At 37.7% G+C, this 11,968-nt stretch overlaps 1 protein-coding gene across 1 annotated transcript in view; it reads left to right on the plus strand.

The window, feature by feature from the left end:
* The window catches only part of ICE1 (interactor of little elongation complex ELL subunit 1), a 65,401-nt gene extending 53,842 nt beyond the window's left edge, over positions 1-11,559 (plus strand). The window contains exons 18-20 of the mRNA XM_069492316.1: positions 1,429-1,535; positions 8,329-8,427; positions 10,525-11,559. Coding sequence (XP_069348417.1) covers positions 1,429-1,535; positions 8,329-8,427; positions 10,525-10,706 — 388 coding nt within the window. The 3' untranslated portion in view covers positions 10,707-11,559. The remainder of the gene's footprint in view (positions 1-1,428; positions 1,536-8,328; positions 8,428-10,524) is intronic.
* Positions 11,560-11,968: the final 409 nt, after the last annotated feature.

Below are 11,968 nucleotides of genomic sequence, written 5' to 3' on the forward strand. Positions count from 1 at the left end.
GCAGTTCTTACCTGGGAGAGAATTAAGCCTGATATTCTCAGGCATCCATTGTTCGTAATAAATTAACTTTTCTCTGTGCATCTGTAGCCCTGGCACTATGTATGTGCCACCTCTGGGAGAAAATTGTTACTCGAATAATGTTTCTGTACGTGTTAATGATGCTGAGAAAGGCTGATATAAGGGAGTTTGTGACATGAAAAGGGCGTGTCAAATGGTTGATAATCCATATCATTTAGATACTTGAAGAATATATTCTATGGAAATTACCTTGTGCAAGGATCCATCTGTGTACAAGGGTATCTGTCACTCTCTTTCAGCCCCTTGACACTAAGAATAGATTAGACATCTAAATGTCAAACAATAAGAAATTGAATCATGGTAAAGCTGTATAATGAGATAATAGCTGCATTAAAATACAAAGCTATAAGTGGATTTTTATGTATCAACATGGAAAAGTGTTTCACAGTCTGTTACTAAGTAAGACAGTGACAGAACGGTCTGTCCAGTGCCAGTCTGTGTGATGGTATGTGAGGGCCTGCTGTGGGCCTCGTGTCCATGTGGCTCTTCATGGGCGCCCAAGAAGCAGGGGCCCTTCTATCCCCGTCAGAGCTGCTTTGTCCACGATCCCCCCACCAGTGGAGAGGATAGTGTCAAATACAAGGGTCTCGGGCTGAGCAACTGCAAACCCTGTTCCCTTCCTCAGCACTTCGTGGCTCTCTCCAGGTTGTTTACGTCCACAGAGAGAGCAAGAAGTATCTGGAAGAAAAGCCCAAAATTAGGAGAGTAATAATTATCAGAGACTGGGTTATTTGGGATGCTTTTAATTTCTATTTTTCTTTTGTTTGCATTTAAATTTTCTAGTGATATGTTGTGAATGCCTTGCAAAAAGTAAATACATTTTTGAAAAAAAGAGAAAGCAACATGGAATTGGTACTATTTTCAGTCAGTGGAAATATTTTTTTTGTTCATGTAAAGTGTGTTTTGATTATCGACATTATAGTTTTCCTCTGCTTTAGCTGTTTTTACACACAGAGCTTTATTTGTCTGTGATCCTCCCAGGCAACTGTGGGCTTCTGAAACTCAGGGACTGCTTTAAGTGCCTAGAGGGTCCAAACGAAAATGCAGACTCCACCACTTCTTAGTTCTGTGACTTTGGGGACACTGTTCAGCTTCTTTGTGCCATATAAAAAGAGTCAAAACAAAATGATGAAAACACGTACTTTTGTAGCCTCTTTTAAGTCATTGTGGTCACAGATATCCTGAATAGTTGGAGAAGATGTAAGCTTCCAATACCTGTTCTTATTTTAACTTAAAATGCTAGATCCTTAGCAGTTACTCTTTTTCACTAATTGCCTATGGACCATTTAGAAGATAAATTCTTATAATTTAAGTGATGGTGAGTATACATGTTTTCTTGTTGTTTTATAGTAAGGAGCTGTGGCCTGTAATGGATAAGTGGATAAAATACAGAAAAGGACATGCGAACATTGCGTATATTCCTGATATTATTATAGCATCAATACTGAGGCTCATTGGTGAGTTGTCTGTTTTATTGATCATTTTTATTGTAACTGATGATACCCTGGTCAGCACATAAGTGTATAATATATGATGACTTCAAAACTTCACCGTAATGGCTGATTTCAACCATCAGAGACTTTTGTGCTTAATTTCCTCTTTTCTCTTTCTTTATAAATTAGTGTTTTATCCACTTTTGTCAGAGATTAAGATTTTTTACATTAGTACATTTTATTTATAATTGAACTTGGGCATCTCAGATGCTAATATCAATACACATACACACACATATATATACACACTAGGATATATGAATTGCAATATCCCTGAAACTTTTGTTACTATATCAGCAAATTTGCATTCCTTTCTGTGTGTACTTCACATGCAGATGTAGCAACGTTGTGTTAAGTAAATATATAAAATAGTTAAAGACAAAAACCTGGTGACCAGGTAGACACCTAATTTCACTGGAAATAACCAAAAATACACTTGGAGTCAAGTTACTAAATAAGGGTGTGAGAATCAAATGATTGCTAAAGACTATATAAGAATTCAGAAGAGATATATGAAAAGATAAACAGAGGCACAGAAGTGGAAATAAATTACCTATGCCTAGTGGGGCACAGTCCCCAAACAGTTTTGCCGAGTTCCTCAGCTCAGAATATCCTCAAGAACAATTTCTGTCATAGATGCAAAGCAGCAGGGAGCACAGAAGGGCTAGTAGTGGACATTCCAATTTTAATAGCAGCTTCTCTTAGGAATTCAAGAAAAATTATTCATACTTTGGACTCATTCTAAATTATGAAATCGCTTTGAGAATCTAAAAAATTAGAGAAGTTTTAAGTCTATAAATATATTTATGTTGACATAGATGAAGTATCTATGGAATTTTCCAAGGAATATAATATTTTTAAAGTCACACTTTAAAATATGATAATGTTTGCTGTTTATTTTGGAGTGGTTGTGTTTCTGTATTTATTAGTTGTAACTAGAGAGGAAGTAAGAATGAAGATTGTATTTTTTGTGGTCACCGGCCGCATACCACAGTGGAAAGGGCCCCTTAATGTTTATAGAGAAGGGTCAGCCGTACATGAGGTTCTTCTTAGTGACTTGCCCAGTGCCTCTTCCAATTAGCTTATATCATCTGGAGTTACCAAATTTGGTTCGTCATCCAAATTGCCTGAGAAACTTTATTTAAAATACAGATTCTCAGGCTCCATTCTGTGACGTTCAGATAGGATTAGTTTAGAGTTGTACCTGCAAAGCCATGTAGGAGTGCCAATGATAAAGTAGGTTTGGAAAAGGTAATGATTGCCTTAAATGAGATAGCACATACACTCATATGCTGTATGCATATGTGATGGTGGTCCCTTAAGATTATAATACCATATTTTTACTGTACCTTTCCTATGTGTGGATGTGTTTAGATATAAAAATACTTACCATTGTGTTACAGTTACCTACAGTATTCAGTACATAACATGCTGTATAGGTTTGTAGCCTAGAAGCAATAGGCTGTACCCTATAGCCTAGGTATATAATAGGCTGTACCATCTAGGTTTGTGTAAGTGTGCTCTGTGGTGTTCTCAGGAGACAAAATTACCTAGTGATGCATTTCTCAGAATGCATCCCCGTTGCTAAGCAACGCATGACTGTACTTAATTTTGGTTAGATGTCATAAAACTCTTTCAAACAAAACTGTACAAGATTATAGAAGTACTTTCAAATATATACCTTAAAATTAACCCATATGTGAATTAATAAGAATGTATTAATAGTTCAAAAACAATGTATAATTATAGGGAGAAAACGTGACTTGTAATTTTTGTCAGATTAAAGCTAGTTTGTACTTTAAATCTTTAAAATTCTGGCTGTTAGGAAATAGACAAATAATTTATGACTATTTGAGAATACATATTATTTAGAGTAATGTGTATATATTTATATCAGTGATATGTTATATATTTATAATACAATTATATATTATAACAGAATTATATATTATGGAGAATAAGAATAGTATATAATTAATAAGGCATAATTGGCAATACCATATAATAGGATGATAATATAGAAATAGAGAAATACAGTTCAAAGGATGGGTAATTAGAGAAAAAGTATAACGTGAAAAATAAAAGCAAATTCAGGAAGATAAATCCTGCTTGGGTCTGCTGATGGAGCTGGCATGCATGAGCAAGACAGGCCTGGAGAGGCTGGGACACGTGGGGCCGACCTGTGGGGTGGCCAGTGCCAGAGAGCAGCTCAGCTCTACCCCACTCAGCCTCTTGGTCCTTTTGGTGCCGCAGTACCATGCGCTGATGCCAGCCCAGAGCCCAGAAGTTGCTGGGCGGTGAGGGCAATAGTGCAGGCTGAGGGGTAAGGAGGAAGGGCTGTTTTTAAGAAGAAACTCTGTTAGTGTACTTTCTCACCATTTCTGAAGCTGGCCTTGACTGAAGAATTGATAAATAAAAAATTAAATTGGTAAGCCATGATTTAACCGAAGCCACATACCAATCACTCATAAAATAGGGGAATTGTCTTTATTCTTGATTTAAAATTTGCAAGGTCCCGTAATGAGGTTTTTAATCCATGGAAAATAAACAGGCTTTCTGTCAATGCAATTTAATATTATCTAATGTTAGATTGAGATATGAACATTGCTATTAGCAAATGGTCATATATGATTATTAAATGAGATTTACTCTGACCTACCTTAACAAAAATATATTAAAGACCATTTTGTGGAATGCTTGAATTGCTTTAGATGCATAGAAATATGGAAGAGTGATAGAACCAGATCTAATCTTTGCACCCCTCATTTCTTGGCAGAATTGAGGCCAAGAAAGGTTAACCCTTGTTTGAGGCCACTCAGTGGGAAGGTAGCAGAGCAAGGATAATTTGTCCACCACTGGATTCAGCAGAGTGTAAAGCTGTGTAATACCATGTTTTTTCCTGAATCTTGAATGATACGGCCTACTGGGTATTAACTGGAACCTAGAAGCTAGGAAAACTGTCTCACATGTCAGGTTTCTTTAGGTCAGACTGAAGTAGCCATTACTTGTTGATTTCTATCCATTCTCTTGCCAGGTTTTTCAACTCTTTTTTTTTTTTTAATTGCCTCAACTTACCCCTTCCTTAGCATATTTGCATCTAAAATCTTGAATAAAAGTCCTGGGATCTTTATCTTGGGCTTAGTTCTGCCCTGTAGACTCATCTTAGCAGGTTGTCCTCTCCTCTGGCTTTGTGACTGTGCTGTGGAGTGCATTGTCTTTGACACTGAAAGTAGCTCCACATTTCTTATTTGTATTCTAATACAGCTGAACGGTCCTGGACTCCCTCACATACCTTCTGTAGGGACTTTTCTTCCCATCATTTAACCAGTTTGTCATCTTTGTCAAGTCACCATGTATTGAGTCTTTTTTCCCAAATCATCTACCCCAGACTCATAATTTCCTCTTATTTTACTCCTGGTAGCTCCATTAATTTAAATAGCTTATAAAACCCAATTTCATTATGTGCTTTTCATTGAAAGAAAGGGAGCCATTGTAACATGATCGTGTATTATCTGAGAATAAATGCACATCCTGTGGCTGAATGATCCCATAGCTGTGTTAGGCACACACCCCTTTCTCTGCTATTAGTTATGCATCTAATGCCCTTGGTAGATTGTTTCAGAGGACAGATCCAATGGCATACGGTTAGCAGTTTGATCTAATTGCAAAGATATATACATATATGTAAATTTTTGAGACGGGGTCTCATTCTGATGCCCAGGCTAGAGTACATCACAGCTTTTACTGCAACCTCAAACTTCTGGGCTCAACAGATCCTCCTGTGTCATCCTCCAAAGTAGCTGGAACTATAGGTGTACCACCATCCCCTGCTAATTTTTTTTTTTTTTTTTTAGAGACAGAGGTCTCGCTGCATTGCTCAGGCTGGTCTCAAATTCCTGGACTCAGGCAATCCTCCCACTTTGGCCTCTTAAAGTGCTAGGATTACAGGCATGAGCCACTGGGTTTGGCCCAAAGAGATATTTAAAAGTGGTCAGTAACCTAAAATTTCTGATCTCTGAAGTAAATTAGTTTTCAATTCCCTAGGATGCCTAGGAATTATTCAGGTATTTAAAGTGTCATCACAGATATTCCTTATTCCTAATCCTAATATTGTTTGATCGGTATTTACTGTATATCTGCTAAATATCGTAATAGGATATGTGTAACCAGTACTGTTAGTTCCTATAGGTGATACAAAGTAATAGAAGTTACTTAAATGCTGTATGCCTCAGTTTCTTCATATTTAAAATAGAAAGGAGGCTTATGTACTGGGTTCACATATAAACCCGTGGGATATAGTATTGAGAAAGAATAAGATGTTGGTAGAAAAACCCAAACTCTCTAAAATAATTTAATGAAATTTATTCTGAGCTGAATGTGTGTGACCTTGGCCCAGGGAAACATGCCCTCAGGAGGTCTTGAGAAAATGCACCTGAAGCTACCAGGTAACAGTTCGGTTTTAGACATTCATGGAAATGGGAATTGCAGGTAAAACCGGAAATCAGTACATGGAAGGTGTACAGTTGGTTCAACCTGAAAAGGCAGGACATCTTCAGTCCAGGGACTTACAAGTCATAGGTGGGTTTTAGGTATTCTTTAGTTGGCAATTGTTTGAAAGAGTTGAGCGTTGTCTAAAGACCTGGAGTCAGTAGAAAGGAATGCTTGAGTTAAGATAAAGGGGTCTTCTGTCTGTTATGTGTTGCTATACTGGAATGAAGTTGGAAAGTAAACCACATTATGCTGGCTTAATAAAACCTGTTTAGTGAGCTTTTATTGTTTGTAGTCATGACTCACTAGGCCTCTTAAAAAGGAATTTGGGCAAGAGAAAAAAGGTCAGAGGTCAGTCAGTGAACACAGAACAATGAGCATACAATATAATATTATCATGAAAGTGCATCCAAGATATGTTCCAGAGTCTTTCTCCTATATAAAAGAAGATGAGGGCTTTGCCTTGATGGAAGGAACAGGATTCCACCTTGGAGTGAGCTTACGTCCATGGGAGAACCACTGGAACAAAGGAAGGCTCCGAACATGAGGGGACCGGGTGACTGATGCCAATGCTGCCCTGCTTGCCTTAGCGATTTAGCTGCCCTGTGATCTCTTTGGTTCTCATACCTTTTGGTCTCAGGACCCCTATATACTGTTAATCATTACTAAGAACTCTCGAAGAACTTTTGTTACTCCAGGTTATATCAATATTTATTGTATTTTATCTAAATAAGAAACTAAGAAATTTTAAAAATATTTAGTTATTTAAAATTAATAGTAATACTCATTAACATAAATGACATTTTTAATGAAAAGTAACTATTATTTCCAAAACAAACAAAAAACATAATGAGAATGACATTGCCTTGTTGCAAGCCTCCTTACTATCTGGTTTGATAGAAGACAGCTGGTTTTTCATTATCTGTTCTGCATTCAGTGTCTTGCAATATGTTGTTTTGGTTGAATATATGAAAAAATCCATCCTCATACAGATATGTAGTTGGTAAAGGGAAGAGTATTTTCATAGCCCTTTCAAATAATTATGGATGTTCTTCTGTGATACTACAATAAAACTCAACAAGTAGTAATTTCTCGAAGGTTAGTTGCAGTGTGAAATCTGAAACCTTATCAGTGAGCTTTTTGTACCCTGTTATACTAAAATCCATTGGTCTAGCTTGCATGTTGAAGGGATCCTTTTGCCCATATATGATTTTGTAACCTTCATTGTTCACTTGGAAAATAAGAGATTCACACAGATCTTCCAAATGTCTGCAATACCCCCCAAAACACAATATCACCAATCTCATCACAGAAGGGTCTTAAGCATTGGAAAGTTGTGACGCTCAGGGTCACTGGTGGAAGTTGCTCCATAATTCTAATTGCCTTAAAGGCTCAAATTTTATCATTGACCATAATGACAAATTTCTTTGACGTTACAGGCTCACTTTGTTCATTTTTGAGAAAAATGTCTGCTTCATTCCAAATACTCATAGTTTGTCAGTTCTTTCAATCAAAAGTGTTGTTCCATGGGAAAAGTACCTGGTTTCACTCACAACACAACAGTTCCACAAATGCTTTTCTTCACCACAACTAGTGTGTGGGGTGCACAGGGGAGGGCTGCATGTGTACTTCCTGGCTGTCTACAGAATGTTGCAGAGTTCTGTGTTTGGGGGCCTAGATTTAGTGAGAACAGTTGTGACTGCCTCATCAAGGACATTCTGAAGTGAAATTCCCCTTTTTGACTGTGGGCGCTTGGAGATGAATGACTGCCAACCAGTGAGGTGCCACTATCTTGATACGGGTTCAGGGTCCACTCATTTGATCTGCTGTTGCTTTTGCACCATCAGCCCACACCTTGGCGCTGGGAAGAAGGCACGTAACTTCTCAGCATTGTTCTGAAATAGTTCGGACTTTGAGGACTCCAAGTTGTCTGTGGACCACACTTGAGAACTGCTGCTCTTTATTATCACAGCAGCTGCCAAAGTGTTAGAACCAAAAATGCATATTTTGATTGGACCACTGTCTTCTGTTTGATCTATGAGCCTATTAGCCATTTCACAGTAGCCCTGCATTCCTTCTGGATTCCACTGATGACGTCGTAACTTAGCTGGGAAAGCAACACATTGTATATCATCACATACGTGTGAATCAAAGTAGAGATTGGGCATTTTGATCACCTCCTGTAAGACAGTGGTGCTTTAAATTATGAAAAGTTAATCAACATTTAACCAAAGATTGTTTACATTTTGTTTTATTGTGTTTCCCCTAGGTCGTTTAGGCCAATTGGGTTTGAAGGAAGGATTTCCATCTGCTGTGAAAAATATTAGTTCAGTTATCGGTATGTTTATACAGCATGCTCAGGATGAAGGTAAAACTCTTATTTGTTAAAATTACTTGTCAATCACTTGTGTTCCCCTATTAAACCATTTTTGGGATCCTTACTATGTGCTGTGCTCTGTGCTTCTCTTGCTGCCTTGTAGACTAGGGCATATTTGCAAAAGCATTTTCAGCATTAGTATTTGAATGTGTGTCTGGGTTTTGTGTGTGTGTTTATTTAAATGGCAGTGTTGGGCAGTGCTTCTCTAAGGAAGAGGGAACTCTCTTCTCCCCCTGGTGCCAACATTCTGTCTCGGAAACTGTGCCGTGTGATCCCCAAACAGTGATCTAACCTGGGCTCTCTGCGAGGCCTGCTGTGTACTGATGGTCAGATGAAACCACGCGTGCAAAGCAGGGATGCACAGTGAGGTTCCAGGTATCACTGAGTACTGAGTATCTGGCAGTAGAGAACTTGGAAGGCTGGAAACTTTGTGAGCGAGTCTTCATGGCTAGATTTCTGTTACAATTATATTTTGTACAGCATGTGATTTTATGTCTCATTCTGTTGTGGGAAAACCTTAACTCAGAGTAACCCTTTATAAGTGATGAATCTAGTTTCTGTTTTGAATATTGTGTAATCAAGGAATAATGTAATTAAGCAACATTCTATCAGAAATGTACAAAGTGACATCTTAAATACTGCATGACACCCAAGATAATCTTAACATGGTAGGTGTTTTGTCTTCAGTTTTCAGTGGGAGACTTGATATGTTGAGCTTAACGAGCACAGCCTTTCTTGTCAAGGGGCCTTCTTGAAGTCCCTTCGTTGACTTTAGGAGAGCTGCTGAAGCGATGCACATTTCTTCCGTGTGAACGTGTACTCCTTTACCATTTGGATTGCAGACTGACATAAAAGATAGTAGCTAGAATAATGGCTACTGGGTTGTCTTGCCAACAGATACAGACTTGTTCTGTTGCTGGGGAGGGTATAACAGAAGCGAGGAACATGAGGAAAGAGAAGCAGCCGATGTTGGGGCCTGCTGTAGGTTAGACACTGCGCTTGGCACTGCCCCACAGCATAGCAGGGTCCCCAGGACAACCCTCTGAGGTGAATGGGCATCTCCCTTATTTTACACCTGAGGACATTAAAGCCCAGAGAGCAGAGTAATTTGCAGAAGGTGAGGCAGCGCCACCCCAGCGGTTAGCCCCCATCTGTCGGACTCCAGCCAGAGCCCTGGTCTTTAAACAGTGCCTCATGCTCCTGTTTATTCAGATTGTCTTTTTAATTTCTCATGCTTTTACTGTTAAGCACTTTTTTGAGTTGTGGCCTCACTATGTGCTATGCTCTATTGCTTCTCTCATTGCATATAGATTAGGTAGAAAGGTAATTTTAAAAGCTACAATACTGCCTGCATTTTCAGCATTAACATTTGAAGTGTGAGCTTTGTGTTGGGTTTTGTTTGTTTGAAATAGTACTAGTTTACCCATTTGGAGAAAGCTGAAATACAGATTGAGTATTCCTTATCTGAAATGGGAAGTGTTTAGGATTTTGGATTTTTTTGGATTTTGGAATATTTGTGAATATCTGTAATCTGAAAATCTAAAATTCAGAATGCTCCAGTGAGCATTTCCTTTGAGCATCGTGGTGATGCTCAAAAAGTTTTGGATTTTGGATTTTTTGGAGTAGGGATACTCAACCTGTATTAAAGTTAATAATAAATTTTAACTAAATAATTCTTACATTATTTAACCTAAATTATTTAAATAAATTAAACTTATCTTAAAGGAGAGCTGTAATAATATACTGTAATTTATAACCTAGCTATAATCTAGAATCATATATTGTAATCTAGTATGTGAAACGGTGGTACAAAGATAGTTTTTTATTTTATCTGACTTCATTGTGTTTTTTATTTCCAAAGTCCATTTATAAATACTTCAGGTGGATATTTTATAGAGTCATGTATTTGATGAATTTTTTTTAATTTGTAGACAGGTCTTAAATTTTTTTATTGTGTTATTTAATTTTCATTGCTGGCAGAAGCAGAAACGATTCTCTATTTGGATAGTATTTCAGTAGATGACATTATTAAAATTTTGAGCAATAGACATCTTCTTGGATTATAACTGATTTAAAATTTCTTTTCAGATATACCATGGGGCATACAGTTAGCAGCCGTATATGCTCTTTGTGACTTGAGTCCCAGCAATCCAGCAGAAATTTCCAAGATTCTGGAAGCTTGGCGGAGAGAGGCCTCCAAGAGCGTTCCGTCTGCCATCCTCAGCTACCTGGAAGAAGTCAGCGCGCTGAGTGCAGAGGGGCTCGGCTGACCCAGGAAGGCCACTGTGGCTAGAGAAGTGCCTTGACACATTCTGAAAATAAGTAGATGAATCAGCTTTCAGATACAAAGGAAGGTTTAAAGAAGACACAAAATAGATAAACTGACAAGAGGCTCTCCTTATCGTTTGGCAAGGAGACAGGAGAAACAAACAGTTGCACAGTTGTTTTTCCCTAAATCATATACATTTCACTTAAGGCTATTGTGATCATGTGACATATGGATTGTATTATTGTGTCTTGGTCAAACAACAAAAACTTGAATTTAGCCCTTTTTTTGCTGCAGAAAGTGTCCTTTTAGTGGCTTTTTAAAATTGAGTGGCATTTTATAATGAACTTACCAATATAGAAACATCATTCGGTTCCTGAGCTGTTTTTGGACTTGTGCTCGAATGGGTGACTAGGAAAAAGTAAACTGGCAAAACAAAGACCTAAAGAGTTTTCCACTTCTTAGCTGGAAATGGGCTACAAAAGTTTTTCTCAAGATGGTAGTACATAATTGATCAGAGTAAAACATAGAGAGCCCTTAGCAGAAACTCACTTTAATGCATTTTCTTTATATCTCTAAAGTTCCTTACAAATATTTAACTATATATCAGGAAGAGGAGAACTGACGAGTAGAAGTTCCCTTGCAGGTCTGTGTATCAGTGTCATGTATATGAGTGATTCAGAGGTGACCGCAGGCAGAGCTCTGTGTGCTGTGTACATACGGACAGTGCTATGATGTGTCTCACATTTGATGATATTCCACTTTCGGAATTTTAGTATTTGTATATAGAACATGGGTTTAATAACTCACCGTGGTTCTGATTTGTCTTATATTCATCATTTCTTAAAACTCTTGTATGTGTTTTTTGTAATAAAAAATAAAAGTAAGCCATGCATGTTATTGTTCTGATTAGTAAAGAGTGACACTGGGCCTCACTTCTGTTCTGCCAAAGATGAAGAACATACTCTAACCAAAGATAGGAGAAAATGGCCATTCCTGAGGACACTTGCTTTCTGGTGACATAAACATATTTACAGATATTGCATTGCCAGTATTTATCCAGTTTTGAGTGTTCACTGAGATGCTCTTTAGTGATACCAGATACCATATAATTAAGTGCTCATGATTGGATTTTTTGTTTAATTACAATTTGACAGCTATTTTGTTACCCCTTCCTTATGTTTTCCCAAGTAAACTACAACACCTATAACAAACATAATTGAAATTTATAAATAACTGCCCTTTTGGAAGCTTTTTGTTGGTATA

The sequence above is a fragment of the Eulemur rufifrons genome, chromosome 17 (assembly GCF_041146395.1).
Source record: "Eulemur rufifrons isolate Redbay chromosome 17, OSU_ERuf_1, whole genome shotgun sequence".
NCBI lineage: Eukaryota > Metazoa > Chordata > Mammalia > Primates > Lemuridae > Eulemur > Eulemur rufifrons.